The following is a 15,221-nucleotide window of genomic DNA, read 5'->3' on the forward strand; positions in this document are numbered from 1 at the left end:
CAGTAATTGATAATTTGTCCATTTCAATGTATTTTATTTGCGCAGCCAAGAAGTGTTGCGCACCTGTCGCAGCTGAGCGCTTCCTAGTTGGATAGTCTCTGTCTCTTCTGACCTCGTTTATGTTGGTCTTTATTTAGGACAGGCCGGCTTATATTATTGGGACTAGAATCGTTTCTGCTACGCAGCTACAATTTTAAGGAGGACGGACCTACTCAAGAGGCTATAGCTTGGATTCCCGTTCGTCAGGCTATTCGTGATACTGTGATATGATTGTCTGCGGCGATAGTGAATTGCTGGGATAGTGTCCCTGGGCCCCCTGTCTCTCTCTCTACTTTCTTATCTTTCTCCCTCCTTCTCCCTCAGTCCCCAGTGTCGGGTAGCAAACCAGATGTTTCGTTCTCGTTAAGCTCTTGGCTCTTCTCTCTTTCTCCTGTCTCTTTCCCTCTATCTTTGCTACTATTTTTTTCCACCCGTTCATCACACCTGCTCTTTCTAGTACCGAGGGCCTTACTTTCAGCACAACCGAAAAGAATAGCGATATGTGTTCCATCTCATAGGCACATTATTTTTCTCTCTTGCGCGTTGAATTAAAAGAAACGTGTGAAATAAAGCCCATATCAATTATTTTTTCAGTTCTATTATCACTTTAACGAAGTAAGGAATATACCTTTGAACTGAATGATGTTATGTAGAGGTACAAGGTGCCTTTGATATTATTACACTGTTTATGACCAACATCTGTATTCATTCTTCACTATGCCTGAGGAGCTATACGAAGTGTACTTACGACGCATAAAAACTCCTCAATTCGCGCTTTCTTCTAGATGAGTACAAGGAAAGAACAGATGACAAGTAAGTATTTTCTTTTTTACTAGTATTTATCACCAGAAGTTTAATTGTCTTTTCTTAAGACAGTTGCGAAACAGGTTGTTCAAGTAATTTATCCTGAGCAACAATGTTGCATAATCTTTACATAGACCAAAAAAATATTGAATCTTTGCTATAATAAATCAAACATCCAGCAATAATTTCTGGGGTTGCTCGGCTCTATCGTTTTGCTATTTAGCGTAGTGAAAAGTCAGAAGCTTCACCTGAGTCCTACATATTTCGACGGGGACGAGAGCGGCTGTGAGCCACTTAACAGGTATTCTTTTTACAAAGAGAGCCCGTCGACTCATTGGTGACTCTTCAGATAAAACATAATATTCACTTTGAAACAAGTAAAAACATTTAGTGAGCTACTAGGTTACAATGACTATATCTACAGAACCATTGCTCTACAGAATGTATACCCAGCTTTTCATGCTTTCAGGTCGCAAAGCCTGCTCAAAAAAGACGGAGAAGAATTTGCTGATATAGAAGGCCGTGGCCCGGACATTATACCAGCAGCTCCGCTCAGTAAGGCTACTTCTGCTGTTTTACCATAAAATTGGAGTCCAGCATAGCACATCTGTCATTATATTATATACAGTATTTGGGCCACGATTCTCTTCTAACATTTTCAAAAGTTAAACCAAGATCTAAAAAGCAAGGAATTCTTAGAAGATGTGAATGCAGTGAATTCATGAAAAGAAAAAAGAAAAAAAGAAATATTGCACGACAAGCAGAAGCGCTTTGCAGTTCCCGAATTAGGCGCTGGTAGGTGCAACTGCAAATCTACAGCTGTCCAAATCTTGAAGCTGAGCATGTTCACGCAAATATTCCTCTTACCTTAATAAGATCACTTCGCATGACGGCAAAATATATTTCACAATCTAATAAACAGACCCGAGTGCATTATTCCTCACAAAGCGCACATTTCCAAAATCACAACTTTAGACTTTGAAAGCTTTCTTCTAGCAGGCAAATTGTATTGGAATTTGGCTGAAACTACTTTCTTTCGATTATAAATACAGAATTATTAAGTGTGTAGGATATGATTTGCGAAGCTTGTTTTCGCAGTAGTAGTATATATTACAGATTTCTGTTTACGCCTATGCATTTTTGCCTTGTACATTTGCTTGTTGCACTTGGCAGCATTATCCAGCCCTTTCTGCAATGACACAACTAATGCATCATCTCCAACTTGCTTTTTCAGCGTATAATCAGGAACAGGAGGACAAGAAGGAATACGAAAAGCATACAGTGACAAGTTATTACAACTTACCTGTTACCACGAATGAAATCAGTCACTCTGGAACGCTACCATCTAATAAATATGCCAATGGGAAAGTAAGTTTCACTGCGAGCAATAAGTAGCTGCCGACACGGCACGTTATAAAGAATTCTGAGGCGCTTCCTGTTTAGAAGTTCTAAATAAGGAAAAAAAATTGTGTTGATGTTGCAAGAAAAAAACTTCCTATACATAGGCCTCCCGGAGATAGTGCAATTGCGGGCCAACCCGCGGCGGAGGTGAAGTAGGCTTTAAGCGCTCCCCATACGTGTATCGATCCCGAAGATAGCGCAATGCCAGGGCGACCCCCGGTTGAGGTGCAGTTCGCCATTAAGGGGCCCTCATACGCATCTTCGCTGGTCAACCTTTTTCACAGAGTGGAAGGGTACTGAGATTTTTTTTGCTGGCTTTATATTTTTCATATATCAAGTTTTGTTGCTTTAGCGGACAAGCTCCGGCGATGAGAGTGCCTTCATTGTAATATTTCGTAACTTTATGTCTTCATGTGAACACCTTTTCTGTGTTTGCAGCGTGCTTCTAGCCAGGAAGGTTCTGACCTAACCTACGTGGAGCTTGCGTTGTCGAGGTCGGGGGGCTCGTGCATGTCGGCGACTCTACCGCGCCCACACAGGACCGGCCTGGAAGATTTTCGCGGAGCTGAATACGGCCGCATAGACTTCCAAGGGAGCACAGCCCTTCGACCACTTCCTTCAGGCCATCAGATTCCCGGTGGCCCCGAAGACATGAATGAGGACAGCACCATCAGGCCGAACCTCTCCGATCTGCCTCTGGTTACGGGCAATCGAATGGAAAGCACCGTCTAGCCAAGATATATTTTTCAGTTTCATGTGGCGCTCAACACGGAACCTGCAACGCGACTTCATCTGGTTTGTCTCATTGCACCTACTATGTGACTATCTGCGCGATGCATGGCGATAACAAATATTTAAAGCTACTAGTGGTCATACATGCAAGTTACAGGAAGATTCCTACTTCTCTGCAGATCATGTAGACTTTATTGCCTGCTGACAAAGCAACAGAATTTATAGGTGACTGTATGAAGGCCGTGCGCTGTATTCATAGGTTTGCAGCAAACGTAGATATCTAAGGTGTGCAGACATACGCGTTCGAGCATACATTCAGCGCAGCCCACATTGTAGGCAAGGCCCATAAAGATGACACTGGGAAATACCTACAAAACATCTCAATCGACGTGCCCCATAAGCATTTTTCACGTTGACTTCCAAATGCTTTCTTACGCAGATGCGGCGATAACCCCGATATTCTTTTCGTTTGTGATGAATTATGAGTTTTATAGCTGCAAGTGGCTAACAATATTTTTAAACTTTTAGGATGTGTATAGTATGGACAGATACGTTCGACATGCTTTTGAGCGACACACGTTTCGCGTATTATGCCATTAAAACAGCACATCCTTCGTCAATCGTTGCATAACTTCTATGTAGTCCCATATTAATATGGACTAAAAGTTCATGGAATGAAAACATTTATTACACTATAATAACGCGTTGGCAGCTTAAGTTTTGTGGCATGACGGCCATGCATTACGGTTTTCAGTTAACGTACTAGTTGAATTACACTGCCACGTAATAAGCTTAAAAAGGCTTCAGTGCACAGGTACATGTCAATAGCATGCTTATTTTCTAATTTAAAACTGGGCTATTTATTACTGCCTATCAAGGTTCGCGTCGATGACACCTAGTTTTGGAAGAAGGGGGAGTTATGGCTGGCATATTTATTAGTTTGCATGCCTATGGGGGGCGGCGGGGGTGGGGGGAGTTTATCACCATAATTTTCATCGGGAGCGTTCTTGTTTTGTGTTTATAGTAGCTCAGAACTTATTGAGTGTAGTTATTTGTTCTGTTTATCTAATTACAGGGCAGCCCATTCGGCGTGACGACTATGTGCAATTTTGGTATGTAGCTACACAAGCGCCTCGCTGGACGACGAAAGGTGCCTGTGAGCTGTTATGTTCGTGATTCTCCCCAAGTGCGCTTAGAGAGAAAGAGTACTGCACCTATGTGTTCCCCACGATTGATGCTGCTGGTAGTATCGTATCCACCACAAGCGTGTAAAAGTTCACAGAAGAAGACATAGAGGTAAGCAGTAAAGCCGTTAGGTGTTTTAAAAGTATTTAGCGCATTTTTGTTAACAGCGCGGTAAACTTCTTGTACCCGTGCGCAACTACAAGTCAATCTCTCTTTCGCTATAGTATTCCAGGGTGTTGTGTATTTCGAAACTGCCGTTTTATAGCTTTAACTAAGGACGAAAGACTGACAGTTGCGAAGAGTAATCTGGTATAACTTTTCGGGGGGCGTAGCACTGAAATGTCATTTGCTCGATAGTGCTACTTCATTTAATCTCAGAGGATATTAAAAGAACGTGCTCACTTTGTGAGCGTTTTGTGAAGGTTAACAAAACTCACAACATATAAATTTCAGCAGTTCCCATCGGATTCTGGTTAAAAGACACTGAAACACTATGATAGCTAATTCTCTATACTAGCTCAATCAACTTGTATTTGACCATATAGGGAGTACATTGTCGTTGGAACCTAATAAAGTTAATGTTCACAAGATTCCTTAAAGGGGCACTGAACCACTTTTCATTGAAGTGGAGAAATACATTTGAAGCGAAAATAGGCTATTTCAAAAATACCTTGCCGCAAAAGGTACTTCAATGCGTTCAGCAGAAGCGGAGTTATTGGCAATCAAACGCAGCCTCCACTGTGCTCCCGTTCCTTCTTCAATTACTTGCGCTGTGAAGGCTACGGCGCAGTGGGGCGTGCCCACAACGCTCAGTCTTATAAATTTCGCCGTGGCGCGCAGTTCAAGCTTCATTTTGGATGTTAACGTACATGCAACGAGGTTTAAGGAAAACTGCTGGAGTGAAAACTATGTCCCGTAGGTAAAGCCGCACATGAGCGACATGATGACACTATATATAAGCCGCAAAAGTGGTGGAGGAGCGCTTTTTGAACACATCCCGCGAGTTAGTCAATCTCATTGGTTAATCATGGCTTATTTTACCAGACAGATACTTATCTACACGTATGTGTGCATTACTGGTTTTAGTGTCAAATCTGAATATCCTGACATATCGTATTGGGGGAGAATGTCACCAATATTCAGAAGTTACTATTTCCTTTGGCAACAACCAGATTTTATTTTCTAATTCGCCTAGCATTATACTATCAAAGCCAAATCACTGAATCTGTAAGTCGACGTCACCCGACAAAACTCTATTTCAAGTGAAGGAAGGGCGAGCATTGGCTTCACCTTTCCTGGTAAGGAGCTATACAGGAGCTTCCACTACAGCAGTTTTTCTTTAACCTCCTTGCGTACCGGAACCGTTGTCAGATGGGAAGAGGACTTGGCACCTTTGAAGGCGCCGCTTCCATGAGCTTTCGTGTACTCATCAACCCAGCATCATTCGATACATTCACCCCAGTTCCACCCCTCAACCCCGGTCGGCTGGGCGGGGGGCTTTGGTTCGGGCCAACGGTCCTTCCCGGAAAAGGGGGCTGTTGTAGTGCAGCAACACAGAGTTACTGCACTCAACACACAAACACCCATGTCGGTCTTACAGGACTCAAGCCTGACTGACCCTCGGACTGCCTCGGCGCAAAAGAGGCCAAGGCATACAACCATGGAGAGCACCAAAGCCGTTCGCGGAGCAGAGCGACCAACCAAGGGTGCGCCACCACCGGTTCCAGCTCTGGGTTCCATTGAACCAAACAAAACCCCGTAGATCGACTGGCACACACGGTCGAGTCGAGCGACTTTAGGAGCATGCATCATAACTTAATGGATAGCTTTCCACCTGACTCATCAAAAATCACTGCAGGACGGGCCCACACTTCGAGAAACTTCTCGCCTAAGCGGTGCCGCTCCCGTGGCTTTCGCAAGCACTTTGTGAAGGCCCGGCGCCCTCCCCCCGAAAATTTCATCGCAGCGTGCCAACCAAACTTGGTAGGGGCACTCGGCGAGGAGAAGCACGAACTGGTTGTCCGCCTGATTAGGCAAAGGGTGCAAAAATCGAACTGTCTGATAAGGAACGCCTGGGAGATTAAAAAGACTAGCAATCCTACGGAGAAGAGCTGCAGGAAGCAAACACTGCGCAAAGGCATGAATCGAGTCCTCATGAGCGCCACAGAACGGGCACACTCCACTAGCAGGGACGGCCGTGAAGAGCCTGTAGCCCAACGGCAGGCACCCTCGCGCCAGGCGATACAAGAACGTGGCTCGCCTAACGTCGAGCAAACTGGCCGTGATGAGCTTCCAGTTTGGCCTGTGAATGGACAGGTCATACATTTGGCAATGCGGGGGGAGGCCTGGGGTAAGGATGTCTACTAATTCTTGGAGTGGAGTTGAAACTACGTTGATGTCGGGGCGAACCGTGCAGAGGCTTACCAAAGAGTTGGCAGCCGCCGCATAAATGGTGGATGGGGTACCTGAGCGAGGAACACAGTGGGAAAATGTGCTCTGTGAAAACAAGCGGAGTCGGGTGCTAAGGAAAAACGAGGTAAAGCTTCGAGTCAGGAGTATATCCGAGTTAAGAGCGACCTGGGTCCATCTGACGTGTAGTGCAGTAGCCACGATGCCCAGGTCGGGAATTCCGAGTCCTCCCTTATCCCTGGGCAACATGAGCACCCGCCTAGCCACACAACTATTTGTACCCTTCCAAAGGAAGCGAAAGAGGACTCTCTCCAAGGTAAGCTTGAATCGGGTTGGAACAGGAGACACACACGCCACATACGTCAGGAACGAAAACAAAAGTGAGCGCAGGATTGTCGCTCGAGCAGTCAATGGGCATGACAACGCGCTGAACTCCGGAATTCTGGTTTCAAGCTTCTCCTTAGCCTGTTGCCAGTTTTCAGGACACAGACCATCTGGTTCGAATTGGAAGCCTAGAATGCGCAGCCGCGTTTTCACGGGGAGACCATGAACGGGCTGTGGACTGGACGGAGGGGAGTTCAAGTACACGGCTGCACTTTTCGACCTATTCAACCTTGCACCGCTCGCCCTGCAGTAACTGTCCATGACCTCCAAGACGCCGCAAGCTGATGCTTCGTCCGGGACGACAATGGACCAGTAATCCGCGTAGGCAAAAAGTGCAACCGGAGGGGAACCTCGTGGGGAGGAACCTGCCAATTCTGCTGTCACAGGACAACCTCTGCAGAAGCGGTTCAAAAGCGAGCACGTAGAGGGCAGGTGAGAGGGGGTCCCCCTGCCGTACACCACGTCCCACAATGAACGCCTCCAAGACACGGTCCCGTATGACAACAGCAGAAGTCGGTCGAGAATACAAAGCTTGGACCATCTGCCGAAAACCCACACTAATACCAGCCTCTTCCAAAACACGGGAAAGGTACCTATGGCTAATGATGTGGAAAGCCTTCTCCTGATCAAAGGAGCAAAAGAATACCTGGAAGTTTCCTTGTGTTTGCCCACAGGAGAAGGTCCCTCACTGCTCAACTGTGAAGCTGAGTAGAGCGCCCCTGGACACTACATGCCTGGTACGGACCCAAAACAGTGCTGAACGCTGGTGTGAGTCGCGTAAACAGGCACTTTGCTATGAGCTTATAATCGCAGTTCGGAAGCGTGATTGGTCGCCATGCTCTCAGATCGGTGCTCCTCGACTCGTCCTTACAAAGGAGAGTGATTAGCCCCTCTCGTTGAGACGCTGACAAAGTCCCTTCACTGACTAGCCTGTTCACCAGTGATGTGAACGGCTTCCCTAACACTGTCCAAAATTTAACATAAAACTCGACTGTAAGACCATCGGATCCCGGATCGCTTCATAGACTTCAAGGCCGAAAATAGCTCGTCCTCATATATGGCTGAGTCGCACACTTGTGGCGGCTCAGCTGGTGAAGCAAACGGAAAGCCAGCTGGAGAGGCAACTGGTTCGGCATACAAGGACATGTAAAACTGCCTCGCTAGTGCAAGAACTCCATCTGGTAAGTCGACTACGCTACCATCGCTTGGATCTACTAGGGAAGAGAGCGTTGTGCTCTTCTTTGAAAGATGTTTACGTAGGACGTTTCTGCTGCACCACGCTTGCATTTCCCACAGCTCTACTCGAGTTGTGGCCCTCAAGCCATCCCAGCGTCGCTGCAGGAGAATCCGAAGTTCCTTTCGGAGTGAGGCCAGCTCCGAAGCAACACCAGGCCCGCCGGACAGTGGCCTCGAGAGCAGGAGGATCGCGTCGGAGACGATCTTAATCCCCTCACGCTCCTCGCGCGCTCGACGCTTGCCCCAAGACCTGAAGCACTCACGCACCCTGGCCTTCACGTCATACCATTCCGTGCCACTTAGATTCGCTCTGTTATGAAGCGATCGAAATAGAATGGATGATACCTCTGCGGTTGCTTGCCTGTCTTTTAGGAGACGTGGATTTAAGCGCCACGGTCTCTTTGCTCTTGATACTAAGCTAGAATCGGCGAACCGCAGAATTAGGAAGCTGTGGTCGCCGCGACGTCCGCATTTGGTGCCTATGACATGCTGAACATAAGTCAAACGCGGTTGTCCCTGGGGGGCCGCAGTGCGTTCAGCCAGTGAACTCGTGGCGGTACCGCGCGGCGGCCGTGCTATCTACCCCATGTAGCCGACCTCAGCTTAATGTCAGCTATCGGCTAATAGCAGCCGTCTAAGAGAATGACGAAATACTGCGTCTAGCAGAGACTAACGACAGGGCCTTCTGTTGAAAAGAGAGCGTTTGAGGGGAAGGTGACTTCGCGATCCGCTTGCGAGCTCCACGCACTGCGCACAACAGCAAAATTTGGCTGATATGTTCATAGCAGCGTATGCTACCGGCGGACTATATATTTCACCAAGCCCGAGGGGTGGTTAACAAACACATACTTTTGAGAAAGTAGCAAGCCTTCCATTCAGTGCATTTCAATCGGAAAGGAAACACATCACTTGAAGCGTGCGTACAACATTGCGTTCCGGATGCGAAAATTATGTGCATCAGTAAAATGGTGTCATCACATCGTAGGCGAAGAAAAGGAACTTGAATGTACTATTTTTTTCGATCAGGTGCCTTTGGAAAAAATGGATTTCAGCAAGAGGACAGTGTCCTGGTCAGCAGTGGGTCAAGTGCTCAACAAACTTGTTCACCTGCAGTTGTGTTCAGTGACATTGCGAGATCCCGTGAGATTTTTACTGTACATAAAAACATGCGTGGTATGTTGACTTTATGGTGAAAAGAAAACAAACAGTGCTTTTTGTGACTATGAGTGCTTTCTTTAGAGGAAGAAGCGGCTCATTAAAGGTTCATCTTTCGAGCCTACGAGTGTCTCACACAACCCAGGTAAGCAGGCACTAACAAATTAGTTCTTCCGGCAACCTGTTTTGACATGATATATATATATCACGTGTCTACTGCATGGTGCTGTTTTTTTGTAGCATTCATATAAAAAATTGAATGCAACTGACACCGATGGTTGCAATGAACGCCGCCGGTCGAAATCGGCACGGCGCACGAACGATTCACTACAGGGGTGTTTGCATTGGGTCATGATAAAATGATCGTTTTATCTTGACACTGAAATTGTACAACCTAATAGGATACCTATACGGCGTTTCATGCTAGAGTGCTTCAACAACCTGCGTTCAAATGTGGCTGCGGCACTGACGCCATTGCCAGTATATAACAGAATAGACTTGCTGGTTTACCTTCGTGCAGCACAAACACGAGGCGACCTAAAAATTTTCACAAGTGTCTACCTTGTGTGTGATATAGATTTGGAAAGTTTAAAGCCCTATACTGCTCTCCTGATTCTGTCTTGTCATTTAAACAGCACATTTGACGTGCTGTTCTTTGATTGTGTGTTCTGCCGCCGACTTCCTCAACTTACTCGCCGCGATGGGACAGTTTGCTATTGCATTGTGCGGCTTAGCCCTAGGTTGCGGGTTTAATTCCAGGCCGCAGCGTTTGCATTTTGATAAAGGCGAAATGACAAAAAGCTAGTTTGCTTATTTGTATGTGCACAATCTGGAGTTCTCCCCTACGCATTAATCCTAACCGACTGCAGTGTCAGCGTGTGAAACCACGCCATGTATTTCTTGAATGATATTTCCCTTCAGCGGCAATGTGGTCGACATCGTCTACTTTCTTTATATTGATGAATTGGCACACTATGTGCGAGTAAGATCTGCACCGGCATCATGGTCTGTTGGCAACCTGGTGCAAGCACAAGCTCTCTTACGCCCATACTTTTAGTTCGGCCACAGGCAGCGCATATGAAATATAGTAATTAGCCTGATCAGAGTTCAGCAGCGCATTCACTGACACTGAGCTCGGGCACTACCATAAAAGATGTACCCGGAACCTCAATTTTTTTGTTTTTGGTTATAAAAGCAATCAATGGTTACAAAATGTCGTCGCCGCACTTATACGGTGGACGAACGCAGTTATGCGGCTTTTCAACGCCGGTGGGAGCACATGAGTAGTAGGGTGGGAGCCCAGTTGGGGTCGTTTAAGGTCAGTATTTCTTGATGGTGAGAACAAACGCTGATTGTGGCTGAAATTCGTTCGTAGTGTGGCATGACGCCGCTTAACCAGAATGAGGTGCAGATACACTTAAATATTATATACACAGGGAATTATGGGCGATATTATGCTACTAATATGCGGGTTCTGTCAAATGAAACCCTTCGAACTGAATCAATATCCCCGAAATATTCAGTACTTGTAAAAGCCGAACGAGTGCTATTTTGGCGTTTACTTTGGGTATTAAAAGAGAAAAACTAAAATGATTAGCCGGCACCATGCGTGTTGCTAATGTGTAATATATAAACTCACTTTTAATAAGCGTACGTTAACCGCGTGACCGCCTCCACAACTGTAGTGATAGATTCACTGGCATCGACTGTATATTCTTCATATACCCCCAACAGTGAAACTGAATTCTGAAGATCATCATGAAGCAAGAGTAGCAGAATAAGCGGAAAGCAGAAGTGATGCAGAATAATTTAAGTGTAATTCCTACTGTCATCTCTTTAATGTGCCACAGGCTATACTGCAATTAAAACTTATCCGGAGAGGAACACGAACGTCGTTAAGGAGAATGAGAGTCTCATGTCAGAAGGGTCTCTGTGGCCACCAGTGATCATTTGTGTCATATCACGTGGCTTGGGCTTCCCCTTCTTGAGTGCCCTGCGTAATTCTTGCCAAGATTCTGAAAAGTTTTCGTGTGACGTACTTGCCAATTTGGGAGCAGAACTGGCGCATCGATTTTCGTTTTAAAATATGCTTGTTTTCTTTTGATCATCCTGGTGGTGAATCACCAACGTGTGATCCTAATGCAAGCTGCTAAGCGTCTTTTCAAGTTAAAAATTCATTTGGATTAAAATTGCTTGGAGCAGCTGCAGTGTCTTTCTTTTTTTACCTTTCGGCAATGTTCTCAGTGAAGGCAGATTTAGGTCAGTTGTTTACATTATGCACTATACTGCCATTACTACTGTGTGACAGAAAATCACTTTTGCCTTGCCAATGACCGATTACGCAACAAAGACAATTGTATATAAGTACGTCTTTTGTGAGTAAGAATTTCTACACACAGCTGCACGTTAGGCTAATTTACACATACATTCCAATCATCTATAAAGGAGGAAGTGAAAAAGAAGTAGATGTAGTAGAGAAGAAATGCCAACTTCATGTATGCTTGTGACTCCGTGTACATTAAGTACATGCATTTATTGAAAACAATAAGTTCTTTCAGACCTATTTTGCATAAATCAATGTGAACAAGAAAGTGAATAACGAAGGCTGCTCAGTCCGTCAAGACTTGAAGTGACTCACTCAGAGTCGAAAAAAGGCTTACATGACTCATAATTTTTTGGTCATGTATTGTCCTCAAAGGAAGGCGAGAGGTTTTTGCAGCGTTAGAGATTACGTGCACTGCGCATTGTCATATTGTTGCAATATGTGCTTAGCAATAATGTAATACACTATTACAGAAATATGTGGCAAAGCTATTTTCGGCCAGCGTAACTTGGGACGTCTCAGCTGCTCAATTAATTAAGAGACTGGATTATTGTTACCACGAGTGTTACGGAATAACTGTCCGTACCATAAATGAAAAAAAAACATTAAACATATAAAAAATAGCGACTGCAGTATGTTCACACAGGCTTAGGTTGCAGTAGGTTCACACAGGACGTTCTTGTAGCTTCGCGCTAGCCCGTTCTAATTAATATGAGATTAACAGAAGTCGCCAACTGCCTTCAAGGAGGAATGTAGGGTTTCACCCGGTTCAGTCTGCCGTGTTTGTTTGTAAGGCTTTGCGTCTGCGTTGTCGCAGCCAAAGAATGATCCGGTGAAATCATACGAAATTCGATTTCGTGAAATTATTAGTAAAGTCCAAAGCTGGCAAGTGCAATGTGGAACATTTTTCCACAGCCAAGAGAGTTTCGCTGGTTAAATTTCTGAAGGCACAAAAGAGAAATGGAACCGACCACCAGTACCCGCCCGATGCAAGGAGAACGTTTTCCTAGCGAACATGCTGCGGCCTCATGAACGATGCAGCATGATCGATAGAAAGGAAGTAATCGACAACACACTGCACGTTCTTTTCACCTGTTCTATTTTCGGCTAACTATTGGGGCTAATTAAGTCAAGTGCTGCAACTGAGAACGACACAAATTCGTGCTTTTGACGGTGGTAGGCGACATTAGCTTGCTCCTGTTCACAGAATCCTCTGTCTGGGTGCTTCACTGTCGTAACACCGAAGTGCGAGTCACAGGGAGGAAGTCACGGGAATAAGTTCAGTTCCTCGTCCAGTGCTTCGCGCGCCAGTCTATACACAGGAATTCGTAGTTTAGTGCGACGCAAGTGGCAGGGGAACGGGCGTGGTACTTAGTCAGGTCGGCGATGATAATAAGTAACATCCTATTCTCTATGCCAGGCGTAAACTAACGTTAAGAGAGGAAGCCTATAGTGCTTCAGCGAAGGAATGTGCCTGTTTGGTTTCGGCAGTCCAGAAGTTGTCGTATTACTTGTAGGGAGTGAGATTCATCTTCGAGAACAACCACTGCCCTCAAACGTGGCTTAATCAAATGTCACAAAAATGGCCACTTGCTCCGATGGAGCGGCATCCTACAACAGTACAACTTCTCCCTTAGACGGCCAAATGGTGCTGAGACAGGCGGTGCGAAACTTCGCCAAAGGCCAAATCTGCAGGGAGGTCGAGCGTGCACTGCGAGCGGCCAAACTACAAGACAGAAAAATAAGACTCATGTAGTTCCTGGCGCACGCGGGCGATGCGTCGGAACGCAATGAGAACCACAATGAGACGGCACACGCAGCGGAGCGAGCGCTAACCAACCGCGCCCCGGCGATAGACAGTCCGACGTGGTTCGAAACCAAGGACCGCATGACGGACTACAACGAAATCACGAAGGCCTACCGCCTGGCTCGCAGAACTCTCCCACCCCCGCACCCGAGGCTGAGTCGAGCGGAGGCGGTACTACTGAGACAACTCCAGACCGGATCGCTACCGAGCCCGGGACTGATGCATTGAATGTACGCCGAGACATATCCGACCGATAGGTGCGAAGTCTGCCGGAGGGAGACGGCAGAGTAAACGCACATCTTGTGGGACTGCGTTAAAACTCCAGAATAAGCAAAATCAAGAACGACCCCACCATGGCTCCATACAGCCGCGAAGAGCTACGACCGAGACGAACAGCTCTGGGCCGTCCAGCAGATCCTCGGGGCGCTCGAAAGGCCGGGACCCAGCGAGCCGGCAACGGCGAGCGGAGACCCGCGCCGAGTAACGGCAACTTCGTAGATCACGTAGGCCCTCGTCGGGGCGCGCGAGCGCCCAACTTCAGGCACAAATAAAGTTCGCTCCAATCCAATGCAATCCCTTAGATATAAGAAGGGAAAGTTACATAGCAATGCGGATGGCTTGGGCAGCCTAATGTGAAACTCGTTCTGCGTTTTGGGATCCCGACAAATTAAAAAAAAATTTAAGCCAAGACGATCCCCTTTCATTTAGCAGGACTCCATCGATGATTGCTAACTTTGTCTGCAAGAAATTTGTTGAAAATTTGCATAACGAAATGATGTATTTGTTGTTTCTGCATTCATGTTTTGTTTGAAGCCTGGCGGGTCTAAAGCGAGAGGCAAGGCACTTCATCTCTGCGCAGAGCCGTGTTGTTGGGAGCTCTTTGCTGCTGCCTGTGACTGTGAGATGTTTTGGGGTGTATCTAAGCATGTTGCTGCTGATTGCTGCAAGCTAAGTCGTCCCCCTTGCCACCAACAATTCTCTTACTGATTAGGATTCATCAGCACTGACCAGTCGAGATTTTCCGGGTCATGGAGGAGCTGTTACGATCGGCCAGCGGGGGTAGTGACCTTCTAGCTTCTCCTGCCTCGCTGCGACGAATCGCTTCGAGAAGCCAACAAGCTCCTCGGACAGACTTGCGGCGTCACCAAGGCCATATACATTTCGCAGACCCCAAGTATTGTTAGCTGTTCGCTGTTGCCTTCACGAATCAATGGGAGCAACAAAACTCCTGGAAAAGGGTATTCTACGGTGTTCCCTCGCATACTCCGGTAACCGCCACGTTTGTTTGACAAAGGCACAGCTAACTGCGGGGTCATCCATGAACCTTGACTCGCCATCTTGAATCAAGCGTGACAACCATTGTCTATGAAGCCCACTCCTCCTTTCTTTGTGTTCAATGAAAGAAAGGTGCGGGAGTGAGTGTGTGAACCCTCGCCCTCAAAGCGGGGCCTCCGACACTTTGGACGCTCCGACTGGATGAAGGTTAGACGAGTTTTCCAGGCCTAGGGATCTAGAGAGGACAGAGGGGGTTTTAAGCAGCCGTTTTTGGCTCCTCAGGGTGTTTCGTTTCTGTCATGCTAGACTGATGAGATGTAACGTTCTCCACTCGTCAGGTATATATTGTAATTGAATGTGGTACTCCTCGTTGTCGATGGGAACATGTCCCTCCTTTCAACAATATCCTTAGCGTTGATGAGTCGGACGATGGCATGTGTCAGCTACCCGTTTTTACATGCCCGACCCCAA

The 15,221-nt window shown here is 46.5% G+C and overlaps 1 protein-coding gene across 1 annotated transcript in view; it reads left to right on the plus strand.

Moving 5' to 3' along the window:
- LOC142581867 (protein turtle homolog A-like) overlaps nucleotides 1-9,395 on the plus strand; it is a 189,870-nt gene extending 180,475 nt beyond the window's left edge. Inside the window, exons 11-16 of the mRNA XM_075691313.1 lie at nucleotides 825-852; nucleotides 1,313-1,398; nucleotides 2,078-2,211; nucleotides 2,683-3,039; nucleotides 4,052-4,272; nucleotides 9,217-9,395. Of these exons, the coding sequence (XP_075547428.1) occupies nucleotides 825-852; nucleotides 1,313-1,398; nucleotides 2,078-2,211; nucleotides 2,683-2,976 (542 nt within the window). The 3' untranslated portion in view covers nucleotides 2,977-3,039; nucleotides 4,052-4,272; nucleotides 9,217-9,395. The remainder of the gene's footprint in view (nucleotides 1-824; nucleotides 853-1,312; nucleotides 1,399-2,077; nucleotides 2,212-2,682; nucleotides 3,040-4,051; nucleotides 4,273-9,216) is intronic.
- The last annotated feature ends 5,826 nt before the right edge of the window (nucleotides 9,396-15,221 follow it).

Source organism: Dermacentor variabilis, chromosome 5, assembly GCF_050947875.1.
Source record: "Dermacentor variabilis isolate Ectoservices chromosome 5, ASM5094787v1, whole genome shotgun sequence".
Classification (NCBI taxonomy): domain Eukaryota; kingdom Metazoa; phylum Arthropoda; class Arachnida; order Ixodida; family Ixodidae; genus Dermacentor; species Dermacentor variabilis.